The sequence below is a fragment of the Ctenopharyngodon idella genome, chromosome 19 (genome assembly GCF_019924925.1).
Source record: "Ctenopharyngodon idella isolate HZGC_01 chromosome 19, HZGC01, whole genome shotgun sequence".
Classification (NCBI taxonomy): domain Eukaryota; kingdom Metazoa; phylum Chordata; class Actinopteri; order Cypriniformes; family Xenocyprididae; genus Ctenopharyngodon; species Ctenopharyngodon idella.
The window spans coordinates 13,899,868-13,925,448 of record NC_067238.1 but is presented as its reverse complement, the minus strand read 5'-3'; the positions used below and the strand labels follow the sequence as shown (position 1 = coordinate 13,925,448).

The 25,581-nt window shown below is 39.6% G+C and overlaps 1 protein-coding gene across 2 annotated transcripts in view; it reads right to left on the bottom strand.

Moving 5' to 3' along the window:
• The window catches only part of erf (Ets2 repressor factor), a 32,956-nt gene extending 9,550 nt beyond the window's left edge, over positions 1-23,406 (bottom strand). Inside the window, exons 1-2 of one of the 2 annotated variants that reach the window (XM_051873005.1) lie at positions 22,828-23,406; positions 851-1,085 (exon numbers count right to left, since the gene is read on the bottom strand). In XM_051873005.1, coding sequence (XP_051728965.1) covers positions 851-1,085; positions 22,828-22,849 — 257 coding nt within the window. In that variant the 5' untranslated portion in view covers positions 22,850-23,406. The remainder of the gene's footprint in view (positions 1-850; positions 1,086-22,827) is intronic. The other variant, XM_051873006.1, reaches the window with a different exon arrangement.
• Positions 23,407-25,581: the final 2,175 nt, after the last annotated feature.

Genomic DNA, 25,581 nt, shown 5'->3' with positions numbered 1-25,581 from the left:
GTAAGACGGTGTAAAAGGTATGAGTGTGGATTAGTAATCTGGCCCCTTGGTATGAAGGAGAAAAAATGTTGGCCCTCATCACTATCGAAGTTGCCCATCCCTGGCGTAGAGTGTGTCTGCATGTTGCTAAGCTAACAAGTTATCTTAAGTGATCATGTTGCAACAAGTTATAAGGCCTGTTCACACCAAGGATAACTATAATGATAACTGTAAAGTTTCATTAATTGTTCTAATTCTATTAGAATAGAGACATTTACATCATTGCTATAGCGATAACAAAACAGAGAAACAATATAATGGGAATAATTTTCAGAATTTTTTGTCCAGCTGATGAATGATAAAACATTGACTTCCAATCTGAATCCACCCGACTTCAGAGAGCTTGAACTTTTAAGTGGCAGGCGACATAACTGCAATGTGCTTATAATATATAGAACACTGTCCAATAGTGTGGATGCTAATATAGTTATCGTTCTTGGTGAGAAAAGGCCTATACTATAAATAATAAAATGTATAATCTACCGTTTTGTTTTTTTTTTACCCTACCTTGGATGAAATTTTAACTTCATGCAGTGCATTATGGGAACGCCTTAACCAAGATTTTGGCCCAAAAAGATCTTTTAGTTGCTGACCATTTAGAGCAGCCACTGCATCAGTAGAGTACTAATGATGCCTACAAATGTTGCCTAGCTAGGAAGCTCACTTGGTTCTGGAACAGAGTGATTACCTGAGTTCATCCAGCTGCTCTAACGTAGAATTTTTCATGAGCGAAGATACAGTGGATGAAAACGACAGAGTACAAACACAACTGCAATTACAATGGGATTTAATAGGCAGATTTAGTCTTTACCTGAGCGCCCGGCTGAGCTTGTCATAATTCATCTGGGGCTTGCACTTGCGGGCACCCCATAGTCGTGCCACCTCGTCCGGGTCTTTGATGACGAACTCGCCGTAATCCCCCTGCCAGGCAATGACATCATGGTACTCCTCCTTCCGCAGCAGCTCCAGGATGAAGTGCCACAACTGGATCTGTCTGGAACCAGGACTCGACTCCGGCTTGTAGGCCCAGTCTGGGAAGGCAAACCCTAGAGGTCAGACACAAAAACACTTGAGAGCCTTGCCACCTCACTACTCTTCATAAGGTGAGGGCATGTTTCACCAAATCTTATCCCGATTAATAAGGGAACAATGTGTTTCCAATGTTGTAGGTCTTTATGCAGACCAACTCTCCTGAATTTTAGTCTAGTAAAAGTTCGTATGCAATTCCTATCTCTCAATTATCTCTGAGTCTGAATAAGTCGTCAGAAAGCCATAGTGTCTAGTTAACAAGCCCTTCGATACAGAATCCTTGAGGCAGTAGTCAAAACAAATGCTAATACACACACACAAAGAGAGAGGGAGGGAGAGATTGTACACAGTCTCTACTTTTAGACTCAATACTTGCAGAAAAAGAAGAAAATAAGCAGGAGGTCGCTGGAGGCGAGACAAAAACATGTCCGTGACTTTGAGGGTCTTATGTCTCATTACAGAAACTGTTTGTGCTTTGGGACGTTAACATGGACAGACGGTTACACAACATGCTAAGTGACAGACCTATTATGAATTCATGCACAACGCTGAGTCAACGTGACAGTATGAGACAGCGGGAAAGCTCTTTGAAGCAAGCATGTCAAACACATTGGAGAAACACCTGAGAGAGTCTGCCGTTGGCATACTTGGTCAAGTATGAAAAAAGCAAAGTCTGCAGACTCAACCAGAATGAGGTGCAGTATTTCTGCTGGCTCTAAATTAGACACAATGTCCTATTAGGAAAGAAAAAACAAAATCAGAGCAAAAAACAATGAACCAAGATTCTATCTCTAGGCGCACCATGTCAGGTGGGAACGACCGAAAATAACAGCATAATTCCCACACTCGCACACAAAAGAGAAAGAGAGGGTCTTGGCGCACGACGTGTTGTGCTCAGTGGAATGCCCCTTTCAGATGGTTTAGAGCTTGGCTGCTTATAAAGCCTATCACCGTGTTAATCAGCAAATGCAGAACAGCTCAGCAGTACCGCCAACCGCACACATGTGCTGTGGGGACGCACGCTGTGCAGGGGGGCGGTAGGATGACTCGGACATCGTGGGCTGGTACTAACTGTCCGTGGCAACTGCTAAACAGTCGGCAATGTGGCTTGACTCATGATTGAGATGTTTGGTTGAGACATCTAGCAGATCAGAGATGTAAAACTGACTTGACCTACTGAAAAGAAGCAGATCAGCTAGACTACTTGATTAGACGCATGATTAACCCAGAGGTAATTAATACTGTCATATGGTCAACAAGTCAGTAATTATACTGAATTTAAAAAGGTACAACAGGTGATTCTACAGAAACATTTTTGTTATACTAGTTGAAAGTCTCCTCATATCCTGATAATAATCACTATGTTAAATGGTCTAAATGTATTTTTATAAATATATATCATCTGTGGAAGGCCATAAAATGTGCATCCAATTATTATATTCGGTCCAAATGAAATAATATGATGTCCTACCTGCCTGTCAGTGTATGTTTTTACGTTCCCTCGCATACCGTTCGCGCAGACATCATACGTCACCAGCGTGTTTCATGCTATGCAGTTTATACAGATTACAGACAGACCTCAGTCAAGAAGAGCCACAAACAAACAGCAGCCAATTTTACATTTCCTACTAAATCAAAATAACGAGCTTATGCTGCAATCATGCCATAGCTACCGTTATTAAGAGATGGCAACCCGTGACGTTCTAACCAGAGTTGTTCAGTCAGACTCAGAATTATGCATATCCATGTCAACAGTATCAACAACGAAATTAATCTGCAGCAGTCAGGTACAAGCTCTTCAAGTTGTTTACATATATTATTATTGTAATGTTATGTGCTTTGAGACATGAGGTAGTTTAACATTGTCTCTTGTGACGCTTTGCCGAGAGCAGCTGTGTGTGTGCACACATGTGTTTTGGAGGAGGCATGGCTTTGGACGGCTATTTGCAGGGAGGGTGGGATCGTATGCTTTCAATGCTAGCAGGCTAACGTTAGCATCTCCTACTGCACCTTTAAGTTTTACAAACTTTAAATACACAAAATTTGGTTAATGTATAAAGTATCTTTAGTAACAGTTCAGTAGTGAGATTCTGATTCATTAACCACTCTGGTGGATTCAGCAAGTTCATTCAGTGAAGGATTTGATCATGAATCGGACTGCACTGGTTGTGCTGTATGTTTTTGATGCACTAAAAATAACCAGCTCATAAGAGTCATTAACTCATGAATCAACTCAACAGAAAGATGCGTTCTCTGTATTTTGCGGAAAACTTTGAATGTCTTCTCGACATTCAATTCAGACTGCAAACACTTATTACCACACATAAGTCAAATATGATTCCTTTTTCTGGCTGTTGAAGTTTCAGCAATGCAGGACACATTGGCATAAACAAAATAGAAAAAATAAATCAAAAAGTGTACTGGTTGACAAATAATAAAATAAAAAAATAAATAAAAAAAACCCCACCAAATGGGCCTGTAATTTCAGCCTCTTTCACAAAGAGGTTTGTAGGAACGTGACTTCAAAAAGTCTCCAGATCCTGAAGTTAAATGCATTTCCCACTGTTCATTCCAATTTTACCAAGACATGTCACACTAAATTGATCATACATGATTAGTTGTGTTTGTGGGATCAGACCTCCACCGAGCGAGTGGGCACACAGCAACACAAAGCTTCCCACAGTGGGTGCACGTCAGCACTGACTCACAGCGTATGCGTGAGTGTATTTGTCATTCAGCTTTCACAAGAAGTGCGCCTTTTCCCTCTGCTCTCATACCTTTTTCTCTCTCTCGTGCGTTGAGTCCCTGGCTCCCATACCATCTCCTAGCAACAAGACACTTTAATGCTATAAATACACGTATAGCGCAGAGGACAAAAAAATTAAACTCAATTAATCAATTAATGAAAATGCACAAGCTACAGTAAAACTATCCAAAGTACATTTTATTCTAATAAACAAAGGCAGATTAAAAGGACAGTTCACCCCAAAAAAATGAAAATTAATTTACTCACCTTCATATACTGTTTAAAACCTGTAACTTCGTTTTTTTTTCTCATTAAAACACAAAAGATGATATTTCGAAAAATGCCTTAGGAGTCTTTGTCCATACAATGAAAGTCAGTGGGCTTCAATGTTGTTTTGTACCCCTCTGTCTTTCATTGTATGAACAAAAACAGTTCTTCAAAATATCTTCTTTTGTGTTTCGCAGTTTGACACAACCTATGAAAGAGAGTAAATGACAGATTTTTTATTTTTAGGTGAATTTGCTATTTAATTTGATTTGCTAGTTATTGCTAAGGCATTGATAGGTGCTTCTTCAAAATAAGTTATATCAAATCGCAGAAAACTACTTAAGCCACACAATTAGTGTACCAGGACAAGTTACATGTCAAATTTTAATACATAAGCTCAGGGGATTTTTTTCCACTTCTCTAACCAGCAACAGTAATAGTGATGTTTGCCTGACAAAGAGTGAATGAGAAAGCCACTGGCAATATGGTGACGATCAACAGGTTGACGTCCTTTAATAAATAGGGACATAAAATAAACCCCAGGCACGGGCTAAACGGCAGACTCTGGGGAGGGCCGAGGAATGACTTTATAAGAAACCACTTTGAGGTACTTTCAAACAAACCAGTGTGCCATAACACACTTTTTTTTTTTCTTTTTTTTTTTTTTTTCTTTCACACAAGACCACAAGCCCACAAGACAACTTAGCGAGTACACACAAACATGCTCAATCAAAGCGCAATAACAGCTAAAACAGGCACGTCCCCTGGTGTCTGTGGGTTCTGCTGGGACTGCTGTTTCTCTGACGGTTACTGTCACTAATGGGTATGGAGTCAGGAGACTGCCAGACAAAACCCTCACTTGACAGGGCCCTGTACACACACTTAGAAAAACAATATGACATAAGCCTTACATGATAGCACCTGTACAAACTGTACCGGCACGAACAAACAAACCGGCTGACGAACATCTGAGCGAACATTACACGCAAGGTAGAGGAAATTAGACACTAACATCCATCTTGGCCTGGTTCTTTTGTTTGTTTCTGTACGTAAAGTCTCTAAAAACAGCACCTATTGCAGTCGTCTCTGTTTGCGATTAGTGCTCAGCTGCAACAGCTCTTTTTTTAATGGTGAAGCCATGACGCAAGTACGAAAAAGAAAACAAAAACGCTGTCCTCTGCATCTCTGGTCTGTATTTAAAGCCTCAGAAATGTTTAGGGCCCCCGCACTCATTCGTTCTGTTTCTCTCCATCTCTCCCCCACTTCCCTCCCTTCCTCCTATTCTTTGTGGGCTCTATATTTAGGCAGAGGAAAAGGTCGTTCTCCATCTACTAATGATGGTGGCGACAGGGAAAAAAAATGGTATGAGTGTGTGCCAGCTTGAATGTGTGCAGGATGAGTAATACAAAAGAACCACGAGCAGCTCTGCTGCCTAAATGTTTGTCTTACAATCGGTAATGTCACTCTGCCTTGCACAGAGCTTAAAAATACTGACGGCTGAATGATCTGGGGCACTTCGGCGTCCATCTGCACGTTCAGCAGTTGTTCGCATTGATCCGACCTGTGTAGAATGAGTCAGTGTTGTTTTGCGCTAATGAGAGCGCCCCGGATGAAAAATACAACAAAACCCTGCAAACTGCATGTTTGTGTCTCACATTCTCTCGAGGCAAAATAGATATCACCTTCTTGTTTGCGTTAAGACGACTCATTTGTGTGATACCTGGAGGATGTTTGGTTTAGATGCACATAATCAGTGATTCACAGTCATGTAACAGTGACATAACAATGCAGTTCTATCAACATAGTTTGGGGATACTTTTACTACCAGTTTCATGCTCGAAAACTATTGCTCGTCACATCAAGACTAGGGTTGTCAAAAGTACCGACTTCGGTACCAAGTCGGTACTGAAATTAAAAAAAAAAAAATGATGATACCAGAATTTCCCCCTAGCATTTTGAGCCCTGTTGAGCGGATGCTTAAACAACTCTGATTGGCCACTGGGTTCACGCGCTCAACAGATATGTCTGTGATTGGCTACAATGATCAACGCTTCAAAAAACATGTTGTAAATAGACATCTTTGACACTCTTCACAGGGCGCTTACACAGATACACACGTGAACGTTTGAAAGCAAGCATCTATCAGCAGATCCATCTATCACTGGATATATTAGGGATCCGCTGATAGACACCTGCTTTCAAATGCTCCCATGTTTGTCCAACATGTTTTTGAAGCGTTAATCATTCAATCACAGACATATCTGTTGAGCATGTGAACACAATGGCCAATCAGAGGTGATTAAGAATCTGCTCAACAGCACTCAAAATGCTAGGGGGAAATGCTGGTATTGTAAAATTTCTGACAACCCCAGTCAAGACAGCTATTTAAATAGCAAACTTTAAGAATCACAAATCCAAACCGTTTGAGGAGTTCGATTCATTTCCACAGATGAATTCTTTCAGTTTCAATGAATCACTGATTCAACGATTCACGAATAAAATCACTCAAAAAATATAACAAAATTCAAAAATAAGTAAATAAATACTTAGGGAATAATGCTGTAAAAAAGTTTTTAAATACAATTTTTTTTTTATGGGTTTAAAAAAAAAAAAAAAAAAAAAAAGTTACATGAGAATTTTATGTGAAAACAACAGCAGGGCTAATTATAATAAACAGAACGTTATCGTTCATTGGTGTGAATGATAATATAGCCATCTCTATAGGCAATATTTATAGTAGGGCTCGACAATAAAGACTGCTCGATGGCCCAGGGCCAGCATGAATGATGCTCGGGACAGTTGACAGAGCTGTCACTGTCCTCACTCAGGCCATGGCTGCATCATCACGAAAGTTTATCATTTGTACATTTTTAAACCCTGACAATTTCAATATTCAAACGCAAGAAGACGCAAAAGCAAACTTAATTCAGTACTCGCACGCTGTGTGAGAAGTTTTGTGTGCTCAACACACATCCGAAGCATACGCCCAAAAGCAAGCTGCATCTCAGACATCACGCGAATGCTGAATGGAGTTTTCTTTCAAGTCTTCTTGCGCTTGAATGGACAAATTCACATGAAATTATGTCAAAATGCCCGTCTTGGCCCGTTTCCTAATAAACAAATTGGTTATGTCTTAAGTGAACGTAAACAGTTGAGAAAAAAAAACTTATGGGTAACAGTATGAGTATACTGGATCTGTGCATTAGGCCTTAAAGTGACAGCAGTATAATATACAGTACCTGCTGCTGTCTGTCTTAAAGTTAATCAAACAACAAAAGACAAAGAAAATAAATCTTGACTGAATAACTTTTGTTACTTTAATAACGATTAAGATATATTTAATTTATACAGTGAAGACTATGCAGTATTATTTTACATTTGATTACTTTATTCAATTTCTGCACCTGTAAACTACTGTTAGACCTACCTGAAAACACTGTTTATTTCATTTGTATCCATGTTCTATTGTATTTATTTGTGCTACTGCTTGTAGTTTGATTATTACTGACTGTTCACTTTAATAATGTATTACATTTATATTAGTTAGGCAAGCAGGTTTTGCGGTTGTATCAAAATTTGAATAGAGAATAGTGAAATTTCACTGGTATCTAATGTCGGTATCCTAACCTAATTTACAATACAAGGTTACATGGGTCCAAAACAACAAAAACTAACGGTTTTCTTTTACTTATTACTTTTTTGCGACTGGACCAGCAGATAAAAAGCTTAGCTTTAAGCCTTGTATTGTTCTCATTCTTGGTGTGAACAGACCTTTACACAGGAAAAATTTGATCACAATAAGCAGAAAAAGGTGATCAGTGGATAACAGACAGACAGAGAAAGGGGAGTATATGGAGAGAGCGAGTGAACCAGAAAGAGAGAACAAACACTCAGGTTGAGAGGAGAGGATCAAAGCGTCGGCCAGTCATCTGTAGATGCGCAGTGTTAGCCTGCAGCCCTCACATGATCGCCGCCATGCACTCTTACATAACTCGCTGTGTGTGTATTTGTCTGCCCACAACACAGCCATGCCTCCTCTTGCCAACCCTGATGCTAAAGGTTCAGGGTTGTTTCCCCTTAACAGGCAGCAGACAGGCACGTAAATGTCTACGTTTCATCTCTTTCACCCCCAAAAGCAAATAAAAACCTTTGGGATCCATTTGAGCTGGCGGTGCAGTGCTAACTGGAGAAGGTGTGCTGATACTCTGCTGGTTAATCTCTAGTTACCTAGTGAAGGGTCAGGCCAACGGTGTGAGTTTCTTGGGGACATTGACAAGATGCAGAAAGAGGCAGAGTAACTGTTTGAAATTGGATGAATGATACATAAAATAAGCAAACAAATGGAATTTGCTTAAACAATTAAAGGATTAGTTCACTTCAGAATGCAAATTTCCTGATCATTTATTCACCTCCATGTCATCCAAGATGTTTGTCTTTCTTTCTTCAGTTGAAAAGAAATTAAGGTTTTTGAGGAAAACATTCCAGGATTATTCTCCATATAGTGGACTTCACCAGGGTACAACGGGTTGAAGTTCCAAATTGCAGTTTGGTGACCTGGTGACCTTTAATCGGTCATTTTCTTAAAAAAAAAAAAAAAAAAAAAAAAAAAAAATACCGTATATAACTTTTAAAAACAAATGCTCATCTTGCACTAGCTCTGCACATGACGCAATCATGTTGGAAAGGTCACGCGTGACGTAGGTGGAAGTACTGAGCAAGTGTCTACAAAGCAAACATGCAAAGACTAAGTCAAACAGCCTTAAAAAAAAAAAAAAAAAAAAAAAAAAAAGGTAAAACAACGATGTTGGACGTTTTTGAAGTTGGAGGAGAAAACGAGATGTTTTTCCTCCTACCATGGTACTTCCACCTATGTCACATGTGACCTTTCCAACGTGATTACATAATGCACGGCGCATCGCAGAGCTACTGCAAGATGAGCATTTGTGGTTAAAAAGTTATATACTTTTTTTTTTTTTTTTTTTTTAAATAACCGTGATCGTGTCACTAGACAAGACCCTTATTCCTCGGCTGGGATCATGTAGAGCCCTTTGAAGCTTCACCCCAGTGAAGTCCACTATATGGAGAAAAATCCTGGAATGTTTTCCTCAAAAACCTTAATTTCTTTTCGACTGAAGAAAGAAAGACAAAAACATCTTGGATGACATGGGGGTGAGTATTAGGCATTCAACTGTTCAGTTTATTGCTACAACTAGTTTAGGCGCTTCCAAATGAATTTTATGATATTCCATTGATGCTAGTAAAGGGGCGCCACCACAGCGCAAAGGTTTACAGTTGCACTTAGATGCAAAATGGATGCTAGTTTAATATGTAATGAAGTAGGCTGGCTTATACACTAACATTAAAATCCATTTGTTACAGTAAACATTTAAATGGCAACAATTCAGTAAATATTTCACCAATATCGCATTTGCATTAATATCACTGCACAGCAGGTCGAGTAAATAAGCATGGTCAACAGCATTCAAAACTGAACTGGTGTGGTAGCAAAGTAAACACTGTGACAGAGTTTTAATTTAGGATGTGTTTGTTGACATGCAGCACAACTAGTTCACTTGACTGAACAATAATAAGTTATTGTATGCCGCAAGTGCGACAGGCATTGTTATCACTTTAACTGTAAATAAGTCAAGGTTGATTGATCACAGCAGGCTATTTCCATCAGGGCCACCGCTGAAGTCCACAGACGCATGGCGACATACAAACAAATTTGAAAAGCAGTGACAGAACTGGCATGAGCAACAGGTTTACACAGAGCACGGCATCTCTACAATAAAAGAGTTAATTCAGAGTTGACAGTGAAACGCAACAGACACAATAAACAAGCGATAAAAGACTGCAGACTGCAAGCATATAAATAGTCAATATTAAAATACTATAGCATTTTAAATAAATGAAATAAAACTTTAAAATCAAACATTTAAAACAAATTTAGGCATCAAAACTTTAGAATGTACATTTAACATTTAATGGGGGTTAAAAATGTTTTTTAAAAAGTGACAAAAGTAATCTAAAATGTAACAATAGGGTTAAAGAGAATGTACAATAAACATTTTTCTGACCAATACAAAATTTAGAAGAAAAAAAAGTGGCCAATATAGTGCATTCCTGGTTTTATTATTAAAATATTGCCATTTTAAGCATTAAACACCATTTATAAATAATCAAAATGCGACCAAAATGTAAATCCAAACCAAAATAAATAAATAAAACCGTCCGACAGCAACTACCTGAGGGAAAAATGTTAAAGCATCTACATTTTTCCACAAGACTGTAGACTCTACTATCCCAAGAGTATGAAAATAATGCAGCGAGCACCCTGTGCCAACAGTCTACATTATAGTCACAATACGGATAATCAGTCTCCTTGATCTAAAGTGTGTGTGATATCGTGCACTTGGACAGGTGTTTTGGGAACACTTTAACCCAAATACGAGAGAACTGAGGGCAAAAGGGATCAAGTGTTTGATTACATTTACACACGTTATCCTCTGCGTTACGCGAGGTCATTTTGCCACCCATGTTACACCGTGAGGGTATTTCCCACCCAGGCAGCGACTGAAGAGCGCCTTGTGTCCCAAACGCCGTCGCCAAGGAGGAGCCATTAGCCATGTCTAATACTTTCACAGCTGTGGCTTCGTAAGCTAAACATCTAGTAGCTGTTATTTTCATGTCTACAATCTTCATGTCAACACCACCGAGACCAAAAACTCCAGTTACCGGCACACGGCGGTGGAGACAGCGCTCCAGATGTCCGGGACGCCGCAGTGCGACGGCCAACTCTGCCCAGACAGAAACCAGACGCGTCACAGGGGAGTTCCTCGTAGGGATATGATTAAATCAACCATAAATGGTCAGGCAGGGCGCGTTTCTGGGCCAATTTTCCTGCTATGTGAGGACTGCTGAGCATGAGGAGCAGCCTGCGACGGCCGTCTGCCAAACAATCCTTACCAACAGGCCTGTGCAGGTCTCCTGAACTGCGCGTGCACTCGCTAACCGGGCCAGCGAGTATCACCAAAAACCGTTCTGAAACATTAGCCTACATCTTGTACCTCATACGACACAAAAAAATTTGGTTGAAATGCATGTGTTTGGGTTCAGTATGTAAAATGAACATAATACCTGCAGGACTATACACTTTTCTGCATGTGAGCTGTTCCAAAACTTGCCTGGAATTTAGATTTAAGCTGACATGAAACATGAACTGTATTATCCCATCCCTATAAAAATCAAGAATTTAGCTGTACAAAAGTTCAGTGTCAATCAAGCACTAATTTTGGATTTGCTATAGAAAGCAAATGTTTGAATAATCAAGTGTACAAAAGTGCACAGCTTATGGCCAGTTGTTTGACCCGGTGTACATGTAAACATGGCATTCTCACAGTGTTGCTGATATCATTAACAAAAAGTAAAACAAAATCTACTCTGTGATAACAAAAAATAAATAAAACTAAAGTATATTTCCATGCCCCTGAAACTGATTAAAATAAAGGCAACTACAATTTAATTATATTTTTTGATACTCAATTTTAAACCTGTACAACCAGTCTTCATTAAAGATGAAAATACACTATGTATTTTTTTTTTTTAACAGTGTGAGAAATGTCAGTGTTAAAGGGATAGTTCACCCAAAAATGAAAATTATCCCATTATTTACTCACCCTCAAGCCATCCTAGGTATATCTTCTTTCAGACGAACCCAATCAGATATATTTAATAATATCCTGGCTCTTCCAAGCTTTATAATAGTAGTGAATCGGGGCAGTCTGCTGGAATCTAGTTATTATAGTTAATAAAGTTTAAATATGGATATTTTTCTTATAAAAACCCATCGCTCCAATTCAGAAGGCCTTTATTAACCCCCTGGAGTCGTATGGATTATTTTTATGATGTACAGATGCATTTTTTTGGGATTCAAAATCATGCCCCCCATTCACTACAGTTATAAAGCTTGGAAGAGCCAGGATATTTTTTAAAAATACCTCAAATTGTGTTCGTTTGAAAGAAGATACACCTAGTCATATACACTTAGGATGGCTTGAGGGTGAATAAATCATGCGATAATTTTCATTTTTGGGTGAACTATCCATTTAAATATTTAAATGAATTTAAGCTTAAATTAAAATAACGTACAAAAACTAATTTAATGAAAAACGAAAACTTCAAACCACTGATATTATTATATGAAATAATTATATGCCTTTACTTGCAATCTCTTAAGAGTACCCTCAAAGAAAACAAAAAGTTGTTTAAAACATGATTTACTAGTTAAAAAAAAAGGTTAAGTTAAAAAGAAGCAGAAAACAGCAACCTCTTTAGTTCACTGGAAATGTGAAATCTCCAAGATTTAATCTTAAAAGTCTCCCAGCCATCATGTTCTCTTCATCAGAGTGTTAAATCACACACTCCAGTGGCCTTCGCTCAGGCAGCCGAGCAAAAGTCATTAGAACCGCCGAGGTTGCAAGGGTGATAGTGGCATTACGTTTTATCAGCAAGACGTGGATTTCTAATATCTTATCACAGTAAAGCTTTCATCCTGGCTTTATCTCCTGCTGGGAGCCACTTCTACATGAACTTTTAACCGATTTCTTTTCCTTCCCCCACTTCTGTTCGCACTTAGTCATGGCCAGAGAAGATCAATCAGAGGAAAACCAGTGCAGATCTGCTTGATTTTTCCGGTTCCAGATACTGGTTCTAGATAAGGAAACCCCAAAAAACTGATAAAACGTCTATGACACAAAGGTCAATCTAGATGTTTTTGATGCTGCATCTACATAGGTGCAGTTGTTTTCACCAAGCTAGTTCACCCAAAAACCTGTCATCACTTACTCACCCTCGTTTCATTATAAACCTGAAGAAAAAAGGAAGATGTTTTGAAGAACGTTTGACTTTCATTGTATGGGCAAAAAATAAAAATAAAACTGACTGTGGCATCTTTCAAAATATCTTTTTGGGGTCCACAGAAGAAAAGGTCTAACAGGTTTGAAATGAAATGAGGGTGAGTAACTGATGACAGGATGTTCATTTTTAGGTGAACTACCACTTTAAATCTGAGATACTCCAAACCAGCAACATTGTGCATGGTAATGCTAAAGTGAACCTCACCCTTCTGGTCTTTAAGGGCAGGTGGAAGTCAGCCAGATTGAATCTGGCTACAATCATCAAGCTCAGCATTTTCTCCTTGATGCTCCAAGCTCATTCAGAGCAGCTAATTTTAACTGCCATCACCCAGCCTATGCCAGATTATACAGGGTTGGGCAGGACCGACCAGGAGAACTCTTCTCCAGAGTTGCCGAAAACAGCAACACAAACTTAAACTGACTTAGCTGAGCAATAAACATGGTGTGTGTCTGTCTCGCCCGGTTACTGCGCTCCCTATTATTGGTCTGTTCAGAAGACAGCTTACTAAATTCTCTACGGTGTTCCCTCCTAGTTGTGGGCTTTGATTCTGTTTCTTCCTCGTCCAGTTGTCGGAGATCATTGTTCTATTACTGGCATTTCCACGTGGCTGCAATTTACGATAGACGCCGTACCTACCCCTTGCAGCAATGCAAAGCCTTGCAAGTTTCTGTCGTGCTAAAAATGAGGCGTATTCGCTGGTGAACCCTGCAATTTCCATGATGTTGAAAACAGGATTTAAGACAATTCTGCAGCAACAACATCTAAAAGATAGCATTTAACACAAAGCTCGGCTACTTGTTGCAACATGTTTGAAGACGTTCTCAGTTGATATCCCTATTGTGTGATTTACCTGTCAATTGGGGGATGGGGATGGGTATTCAACTGATATGCAAAATCAGTCGAGTTAGCTAATGTTGACTCAAAGATATACTAAAAAAAAATAGCTGTCATAACAGCATCATTCAAACCTTGAGTGCCGTATTTGAAGTAGCGGGTGGAGCCAGCATTGAAGTAAACCTAAGCTTGCATTTTGCCAATGATGCAACGTCTGATAAAGTGAAATGGCAATGTGATTGTCTGATTTCAAACCCTGGCACCCTGCTGAGAGCTGTGATTGGTCCACATCAACAGCAAGAAAGCACTATTAAACCCAAAGGCTGGCTAGGAGACAGTCATCTGGGCCCCAGGTGATTCTCTAGATTGTATGTGTGTGACCTGGCTGAGAAGCATGTGTGTGTGTGTGTGTTGTGGAATGTCTAAAGAAAAGCGAATGAGTGTGAGAGTGTGGCAGACAGGAGACTAGGTGTCTGAATATCTCCATGGGGACCCTGGAGGCAGTGTTTGGTGTGTTCAACCTCCTCCATTAACTACTAACCACAAAAGCAACAACTATGACTTATCTTTAAAATCAACATAAAATTGCATTCGCATATTACTTACAAAATATTCAACAATATTGCAAAAAGTTACTTGAGGGCAATAAAATCATTTGGGGCTCATTTAAAGTATTTTAATGCAATAAACCATCTTAAAAACACAATGCTCAAAAAGCAATTGCAATGACCAAAGAAGTCTGTTCTTGTAAGAAGAATCATGTAAATTTTTATAGAATGGTTTTACTGTGTTAACTGTCAAAAAAGCTGAAGAACAGCATGATAATTTGAGAATCAACTCTAAGGGTGTGTTTACACTTGCAGTTCGGTTCGCTTGGTTTGTCTGGTCCGGACCAAAAAAAACTAAATTTAGTCCTGGTCTGCTTAGCATCCATATTGGCATTTTAAACACTGAAAAGTTAGGCATCGGGATTAGGGGTGTAATAATATACTGTGTCACAATATATCACAAAATATCGCAATTTGTGGGTCCTGATAATGCCAAATGCCTTATGTTACCAGTAAAAAGTGGTCTACATTATTACAGAGTGCAAACAAGTCCAAGCCTATTCATTTCCACTCCCAATGTAATAACAAATTTAGCATTCTAATCAGCAATACATTTTTTGTTATCCTTTTACCATATGTCATGGAGTATAGCAATAATATCGTATCGTGAGTTCAGTATCGTGATATGTATCGAATAGTGATATGAGCGTATCGTTACACCCCTAATAGGGAGGGATACGTTCAAAACCTGATCGGACGGCTTTTATGATGTATATTTTGTGACGGAACTTACCTAACATCCAAAACAATGCTTTGTGCTTTGGCTGAATGTGCTCGTTGTATGTGCGTAGCCTACATATGATGGCGTTTTGACCAGCTGAGAACTTGTGAAGAGCTTATAAAATGTGTAAAGTAGTCAAAACAGCGACAGGAGTCCCTTCGTCACACACACAAACTAAGATCTGGTGTGAGGAGACGCAGTTCTGATGCCTGTACCGAACTGTAATGGAGAACATCGTGACTATGATGAGAAAAAAAACGGCATGCCTGAGCAATCTTTCCTTTATATGGTCGCATATTGTGACAATGTCCTGTTTTTGGTTTGTTTACATGTCTGTGGTCCATGTTGCGTTCATATTTCATTCGAACCGCACCAGAGTTCGGGTGAAAGTGGGTCGAGACCCATCTTTTTAGTGGTCTCGGTCCGCTTGTTTGATGCACACCAGGGTTCGGATGGTAGCGTTCAACACATATTCAAATGAACCACACTAACAGAGCAATCGCATGTCAAGTGTGAACGCACCCTAAATGTCAAATCTAAAAAACAAAAAAACAAGTGTGCAGCTCAATTAAGCACATTAAGACCAGGAGTGCGTATTTAGAAAGTAAATGGGTGTCAATTTTGATTTCATGTTGACTTTAATTCCACTTTCCACCTCCATATCAGTGTGTAGTATTACGTAGTTTCCTAGACACTATTTTGAAGAGTACAACAATGACTGTAGAGCATTGCGCATTCGACGCCGATACCACCCATCTGGAATTAAGAACGAGCAAGAACGTAAGATCACAAAAGAGATCAAGCATATGATGGAGTGGAAAAAGAGGTGGCGGTGTGGGGCAGAGAACGAGAAGTCAATAGATTGCCTCTTTTCAAGTTCTGTGTTGTGGTTAGGTCTCTAGACTCTGTCTTCACTTTCATTTTCCTCCAAAGACAAACGCACATGCACACACACAGTTGCTGGCGGCACACGGCGTGGCTCCAGCTGTGGGATTAGAACGCCGTCTCCACGGTCGCTCCTTGTTTTCTCTCCCACCCCGGGCCAAGACTGCAGCACCAAAAACCCTCGCCAATCCTTTCCCTCGCTGCTAATGGGCCTTTCATTTACAAGCTTTCCATTAGCGCACAGACATCAAGCCTCCGCAAACTATGCGTAGCCACATGTCAGTCACAGCCACTAGCTCTTGACGAAGTTAGAATTAGGCTAAATGTCCCATTGAGGCCGGCACGACTTTATAGGTCGTTCTACTTGAAACCACATGGTTAAAGGGTCTGGAAATCACCTAAGTGCCACGAGACTTCAGAATCCCACTGAAAACGTTCGTTTCGCAAATAATTTTGTCTTTTAATACTCTAATTTCCACTGTTCTGCAAAAGTGGCTGAAAGTTCCACTGCCACATTCAATGGCCTACACGGAATCAGAAACCCACTGACAGGTTCTGAAAGCACTCTCTCCTCCACACAGACCTCCGTGACTCAGATCAAGAGCCCAGATCGAACCTGCATGACCCCTATCTAGTATCAATCATGATCACTGTCTCTCTCTTCCTCTCTCTCTCTCTCTCTATTCCCTGCCATACTGCACCAGGACTGGATCCTTCCTGCAAAAATAAATTGGTTGCATAAAAATAAAAGTGGGAGCGAGTCAAAGTGGCGTCACCACAAAGATGGCAGCTCAAGAGACGGAGAGAGCGCACAACTGTGAGAATTAGGAACGTGTGTGTGCCTCCTCCTTGAGCGTAGGCTGGTGTGTGTGTGTGTGTGTGTGTGTAATGCAACACAGACAGCAGCCATTAAAGTGGAATGTGGGGGGTCTGGGCCCCACTAATAAACTCTGTGCTGCACATACATACACACACACACACACAAAACCCACACTTCAACCGTGACTTCTTGTCTTCATTACAACCATATTACGGGAAAGGGGTGCACCATTGTCACAAAATCACTCTGATTTATATTTGTGACAAAAATTCTAAAAAGTGGTTAAGTACAACTCAAAACAAAAATACAAAAAAAAAAACCAACAACAAAAAAAGCTGGATTGGGGAAGCTACTTTGAAACTGTGACCAAAACTACAAGCTGGAATTCTGGAAAACATAGCTCACTACAAACTATGAAGAAAAAAAATGAACTATATTACAAGGGGAAACAGCTTTTTAAATATATACCCATAAAATGATCAATCCAGCACAAAAACAATAAGGTTCTGAATAAATCATTCTATCAGATACTTGTGCACTACATAAAACAAATTAGGAAAATAAGAAAACTGATGAACTGAGCGCCACTGAGAAAAAAAAAAAAAAAAAGTGTAACTACTTTTTTTTAATATCTTGACATACCTAAGTAGTATAGATTTTAATAGCATGTCAGAATCTGAGGCTATCTTCATCTTGACATATCGTATTAATTCAAAACTCATTGCATAAGAAGCTCAAAATTGTGCACAAATGTGACAGACAAAAACATCTGCCTGGATGTATAGGGCTTTTGCGTGTTGTTTAAAGATGCTGAATGCAAACCGTCAAACAGCTAATGTATATCATGGTAACAGAAATACAAAAAAGCTAATTGAAATTAAAAATTATATATATATATATATATATATATATATATATATATATATATATAAAAATATGTATAAATCTAATTTGTTGGATGACAAGCCGTTCCAGCATGACCAATGAACACTAAAAAAAATTCTTATTCTTAAACACCTGATTGGCCATTGTGTTCACGCACTCAACAGACAGGTCTGTGTCTGTGATTGGCTACAATGATCAACGGATCAAGAACATGTTGTAAATAGACATTGTTGATGCTGTTCACCGGGCGCTTACACAGATACATACAGGAGTGTTTGAAAGAAGGCATCTTTCAGCACATCCCTAATATATCCGCTGATAGACGCCCGCTTTCAAACACTGTTATCGTCCGCTGGAAATGCTGGTATCGTCACATTTTTTAAATTTCAGTACCGACTTGGTACCAAAGTCTGTACTTTTGACAAACCCTATTTGTAACTATTTCATTGAAATGAACAATAAAAAAAACCTTATTTGCCTTATAAACAAAAAAAAAAAACCTTATAAACAAAAAACAAAAAAGGATTTTGCAATAATTCGTATGAGAGATAGAGAGATTATACAAGTGTATTTAATTATTTGCCATAGTTTGTTTGTCTGCAGTGTGCAATATAATGTGACATAAAAACCCGACTTGTGGCATTTTCTGACATCAACAACAAATTTCCCCAATCTAGTAACCTAGCAATTTTTTTTTTTTGCCCCATTCTTCCTTTTTATATAGTTCAAAACTGAAAATAACCTTCTGACTGCTCCCTAACACTTCACAACTTTCCTCACCATAAGCCTGGGCACAAACTCCAAAGGGGAATGCTCTTGAAAATGTCAGGGAAAGTATACACTTCGCAAACTCACAAATTGTTACACGAGCGTGACCACACACACACCAAGAGGACGGCCAAAGCCACACGCTCACACAGACAAACACACACGGGGGGAAAACTGTCAGCCGCAGTCTCGACAAAACCTCAGAGTTCCCACCAAACCGTGGTCGCCACTAGACACAACACTCCACAAGTCGGTTGAGCTCAAACCTCGGTTAGCAACCTGCTTGGCACAAAGATCCAACTGCACGGCATTACAAACATGGGCACCTGAGTTTTGAAATGCAGATTAAAGAAAGGTGTGCTGTTAGATGACACAACCTGAACTTTACACCACCTGAATACAGAAACAAAGAAAGCGAGGAAGTCGAATGAGCTGAGCAGACCGTTACAAACCGTATTGCTCATCATAAGATTCAGCCCTGTATTTCGCGACAACCAGCTTGAATCAGACTGAGAAAGCTATTGATCTGAGACTACAGACAGGAAAACAAACATGACTGACTCTAAAGAAATAGAAAGAAGAGATATATCCAGCCCTTTTGAACTAAGATGAGACATTATTCAGGTCGCAGTGATTGGATCCATATTTCGATGCCAGAAAATGCCTTGGATAAACCCAACGGGATTTCCTATGACAATAGGCGCTCATGACAAGCTTTCCTACTATACAAAATTGTCTATATTTTTTAAAAGGGTTGGTTCACCAAAAAATGAAATTTCTGTCATTAATTACTCACCCTCATGTCGTTACACACTCGTAAGACCTTCGTTAATCTTCGGAACACAAATTGAGATATTTTTGATGAAATCCAAGAGAAATTTTTTTTACTACTTTTCTAGACCTTGAAAGTTGCTTTCTATTGAGGAATAAAAAAATAAAAAAACTCTTGGATTTCATCAAAAATATCTTAATTGTATCTTGTTCCGAAGATGAACAAAGGTCTTACAGGTTTCGAACGACAAGAGGGTGAGTACTTAATGACAGAAATTTCATTTTTGGGTGAACTAACCCTTTAAGCAGAACTTTTAGGACAGAAGTTTGTATTTGAACTAACTTTAGCACTGGCAGAAGTCACTCTTATGCAAATGGAAAAATAGTAACTCTTGGGTCCATTTAATGGGGGAAAAAAAGTCTACAGATGCAACGAGAAAGCCCCAAATCATCTGGTAGTTGATATATACACTTCACTTCTGCTTGGATAATTCTCTAAATATTCTGAAAAGGCAGCTCAATATTAAGGGAGAAAATAAATTAACATATGCCACTATAGGTCTAACTATAGTATATGAGTCTTACTGTGCAGAGCTGCACTGTGAGACTCGTATACTATGGTTAGACCTACAGCAACATATAGCTTTGGTTAGATGTTTGTCTATACGTGTTTCCAGGAAAAAAAACAGGCCAGGAAACACAGCCAATCTGCAGAGCCACATAAAACACATCAACCAATCACATGCACACTTCCTGAGTGACTCTAGACAGTCTAAACCATAAGCAAGCCTGATTACACGATATGTTAACTTAAAAAGCAAGACCAGTTGTCTGCTAAGAATCTCATGTCCAAACATTTGAAACAGAGAAACAAAAGGTTCCTCCACATACTACAATGTTTGTTATGGAAAAGCTGTATTTACAAACTGAAGGGTTTGGGATGACTTTAGTACAGCATTAACTGCTACATGTCTCACTGACTACTACTTAAGCTTACACAAAGAGGGTAAAAAGAGCAAAAAAGTATATGCAAAAACATCCAAATAGTGCCTCACAAAAAAAAAGAAACACCCAAGGCACGTTCCTGCCAATGGAACAGTGAATCATACCTTGCAGCGAAAGAGAAATTATACACCCACACCTACGCTCAGCCCACCCTGACCCAGACCCTCCTTTGAAAAAATAATGGCACCCACCGCCACCCTCCCAAAGCGCTGGCTAATTGCCCATGTGGGTCCCTTAAACTTCATACGCTGGAAGAGACAACAGAGAGCCCGGTTCCAGATGTGAGACCCACATGTGGCAAACTGTTGATATAATGAATAACGCAATTGGAAAAAGGCACCAAAAATAGGCCACTTATTGGCCTACAAGGCAGACAGACAGATACCGTGCTTAGCTGGGCAGGAGCTGACGCCAAACAGAGTGCCAAAGTGCAATCAACTGATGCAACGGTGTATCTTTTTGCATAAACCCTAGTCAGATGCACATTGAAACTTTAACAGCAGACGTTTATATACAATGTAAACTGTTTTTCTGTGATCTAGGCCAAAATATGTTGCAGAAAATACTAAAATAACAGTCTAAAAAAAATCTCAAACGTAATCAAAGCAGTATGGCAGTGACTTCATACCATGACAATACTATTAACCGGCAGGTAAAATAGCTGGTTTAGGTGACTCTTTAATCCCTAGGGTGGCAAAGTATCTATTCAAAAGAAAGGGGCCGATCTCATCGCTCCAACACAAAGCCTAGGTGACCTGGGCGGGGAACACCTCGCCTAAAAGGAACAATTTGATATGGCACAAAGACTAACCGTGCTGCTCATTTCCGTTTGTACAAAAGTACTGTTCAATCTTAAAGTAAAGGGTTGGGTGATGGTCAAAGTGAATTCACGTACATACCGGACCTACAAATTGGGAATATTTACCCATGATACGCTTGCAGGAACTGGAACTGGAATGCCCTGGTTTAATGAAAGCCACTAAGACAGCTAAGATTGGGTACTTTCTGTTACCTTTAAAATCCCAATGTGTTTGGAGTTGACATGAGTTAGTAAGCGTGCACAGAACCCCACCTCTTCACGCCTACACGAAAACGCAGACTTGCGTCCCAGACACGACACACAACATGGAAAACTTCTACCATACCATAAGAAGGGTTACTTTATACTGCAGACCAAATGAGGGGGAGGACGAATGGAAGAATTAGCTAATGGTTTAATGCATAAGACCACGACTTCAGCGTTGGTGGAGCTCAGACACCCAACAGAGACTGAGCTGACATGAACTGGCAGCATTTTTCCATACAACCAGATGAATAATCACTAGATTATTATGAATCAAGTGGTTGTAAGGCACAGATTACAATGCAAGGCTACCACAACCGGTTTCATTCTACAGTTTTAAGATGATAGATGAACAGCTACTCGGATGAGTTGGTATAAAAACTCGCTATTTTTATCTAACAGTAACTTGAGCTGAAATCTTTGACATGTTGTTATTTATATTACAATTACATACTTTAAAACCTAAAGTAAAAAGTGTATTATGTTCCTGTCTATTTACGAGTTACAAAAAAGTGTTTTTAGCTTTTCAAACAACCAGATCAAGCAAGTTAAAGTGATTGTCAGCTTAACCAAAACGAGCCTCCATACAAAGTAAACAAAGAAAAGCAGGACTTATTTAACGACCTGGAGTAAAGCATATGACGTTTAACTTTACATATTTAGGCACAACTCTCTATAAAGGAACAAAACACAACAGTAAACACAAAGAAAGTAGAAATGTGAAATATCTTGTGTAAAATCCTCCAGCACACACAGAGAGGCGCTGTGATGGGATGCCACTTTCTCAGGGCCAAATGGCTGAAAGTTGCTCGCAAATGGTGGATGCCATACTGGATCAACACAAGCGGTTATAAAGCCATTTTAAACACCTTTACATTTTCTCATAAAGCTTAATGCACCTGGAAGCGTGATAAATACGTTTATTATGTCAATCATATCTAAAACAGCTACGACTGTCTAAGTCGGGACGGCTCAAAAGTTGTGAAAACTAGTCTGTGTTCCCAAATATCGATTTTAATCCCTATACGCGAACTTTTTCGGGTGAAAAAGACAGAATGACAGCTACACAAAGAAAAAACAAACCGTAAATGTCTTACAATAGCGGTTTAGCCTACATAAAAACAGACGACTGATTCAAAACTCATTAAAACTAACTTTGTCAACTAACTTAGCTGCCTGGATGTTCTTACTTTCAACTTTACAAGCCTTTCAAAACAACACTGTATCCGTGACTTTTACTATTTTGTCCGACTTGAGTGTTAAGCCGTTTTAAATACAAATATTACAAACACATCACCTAATCTAAGGGGAATTAGCGGGATGCATATGCAAAGAGAAACTCACCTAAAACGACAAACAACTCAAAACTCACTAAAATAAATTTTAGACTCTTGCTTTTCCTAATACAGCAATCTAAAGTTAGGTTAAATCGATCTGTTGTTGTTGTTGTTGTGTGGGAAAACTTACCCGTATCGCCCGGGGTCTTCATGTTGGAGAGTATAGCCGCTTCGTTAGCAGTCGTGCTAACTGAGAAAGAGAGTGAGTGAGAAAGAGAGAGAGAGAGAGATGAAATGAACTTCTTCCTCTCGGTGAGCTCAGGATCGCACACAAAACTCCTCTGTAAACTTTTCCTCCTCAAATCCAGCCCCTTCACTCGTCCTCCCCCGGTTTGTTTGGAGTTTTCGTGTTTTGTTTTTCCTCCCCAACGTGGAGGACGTTGTTGCCTTGTGGCCGGACACACTCGCTCTTTTACGGTCAGATATCGGAGCGCGTCGTGCCGATGGAGGAGGTCCGTGTCCGCGCTGAACTCCTGATTACTTCATATACGCTTCGAAGTTGCATATTCAAGCCTTCACGTTGAAACACGAGGCGAAGCCGACAAAATCAAAACAAACGAGAAGGCAGAAATGCCCGATCCACTTTTCTCCCTCTCTTTCCACGGACTTTTTCTTTTTCCACTCACTCCGTGCAACTCTCTCTCCCGTCTGCCCCCTCCCTCCTCCTCTTCTTCTTCTATCGGGGTGTCGTGTTTCGTTCTTCCAGCCACACGGGGCCGCCCACGCTGAGCGGGGGAGGTAGGGGCGGAGAGCGCACGTAGCCACGCCCACTCGCCGTTTGTGCCGGGACTGGCGTCACTGCGGCGTTGCTGCGGAGACCGCCAACGCCGTCCGATCTCGACTAACATAGCGAGGTGCAGATGACATGTTGTTGTCCCACAGAAACAGACCGAAAACCAATAAAAGCTGTCGTCAGTGGTGGTCTCACGTTCCTCAAAGTTGACTGCAAAAAATGAGCTTTGTATTAAGGGTTGCTGTGTCACTTAGTGAATAATAGTCCACCCAGAGAGTGAAAATCTGTTTACGCATCGTTATGTAGGCCTAGTTCCAAACCCAAATGTCTTTTCAGTGAAACTCTGTTGGAGAAGTTTAGCAGAATATTTGGCTGCTCTGTTTGCAGCATTTGTTGGAGTTCAAGCACATAAAGTAGTCCAAGCATAAGATTATTTGATACTATTATGATTGTGTCATTTCTTAAAGTCCCCATGAAATCAAAATTGAAGTTCAAGTTTGGTGAACTCTGACCTGCGAATTCGCATCATGTGAAGATGTGCGACCAGTAGAAGATCGATTCTTCACGGCATGACCTCTTGGCTAAAATAAAAGAATGATATTTTTGCAGTAAAGTCGAGTAGGTTCTATATTTTTACATTTTGAATGTATTACTTTAATTTATTACGACCGTTACAGCATCCGAAGAAATTTCGCACGTTCAAAGTCTAGTTTGACCGCGGCTTTAGTCGGCCGACGAACAAAGACTGCCCGACGGCCGACCGTCAACTTGGTGTGTTTCTGCCAGTGTGACAGCGCTCATCACTGTCAGATTCAGTGAGCTGGCCAATCAAATCAAAGAAGGCAGGGCTTACTGTTCACAGAAGACAAGTGCAAATTGAACCTTCGCTAAGACCCGCCCCCCTTAGTTACTGTTGCTTTGTCCGACAAGCCATGGCGCTGTCACGCCACATAGAGTGAAAATCTCGTGACAGATTGCTGTAGCGCCTCAGCTCAAGCGACTTCTCTTCCTACTAGTTCATTTATAGCATCAAATAAACATGAATTAACATGAGAAGGAATGTTGTTTCAAACGCGGAAAGACGTCAGTACACACCATTTTTCAAGTTCAAGTCCACCAAGGTTAATCTTCTAACTCCTGACAGCTTTGTCGGACAAAATGGCGGATTCGGCATTATGATTGGTTAGATCGCCTGTCAATCAAACTCCTGGCGAAGGGTCAATTCCAACACAACGCTTCTGTTTTAGTAGTGAAAGAGTACGTAGTAGTAGCTAAACATTCAATATTTGACGACTGTTTATGATTGAAATATTCAGCGACCGACAGTAATATCCAGGGACACAAACTACTCAACATTTTTATGAAATTGCGCAGTTTTGAATTGAAAATGCTATTTTGATTAATTTGATATGATTAATGTAATTCATGACAAAAAGTGATGAGACAAGAAAGGTTTTGCGTTTTTGAGATATTAGACATATAAATAGAAGTGAATATATTTTTTAAAAAAAATTATTTGCAAATAGTTTAAATTGATTATTTATATAACTACAATAGACCTGGAACTTTTACCGTTCTTATTTCTTTTTTGTTATTCCCTATCTTTAATTAATTATTCAATAATTATTTAATTATATATTTTTTAAAGCAATATCTAGGAGATTAGGAGAGAAACAGTTAGAGATTAGGAGGAAAATGCAGCTTTACTGAGCTCAACAGCTGTGGCCGAGCTGTGATATAAACGAAACGCTATTGGGGAGGAGCTGTTCAATATGTCCCGCCCTGTCTTCCTGTTTCAGTGGAAATTACATCAACACATTGAATAATGCTGTGCGTTAAGCTTCACAAATTACATTGTGTGATAAAGAGCAGCTCAGAGGTTTTTCTATTAAAAAAAAAACAGTTGAATGGTTCCTTCACCTCTGTCATGTTGAAGATGAACTTGTTGAAAAAAGTAAGACAACCAGCATTGTTGGCAGTGAAGATAAGTTTAATAGTCATAAATATAAGCTATTGGCTATAAATATAGAGAGAACAATAACCTTTTGCAGAAAAGGGCATGGATCCATCAGAGGTAGAAATTCTAGCTTATTTGTGCCAAGCAAAGTGTCACAATGTCATAGCATATGGATCGAACACGACAGAATGTTC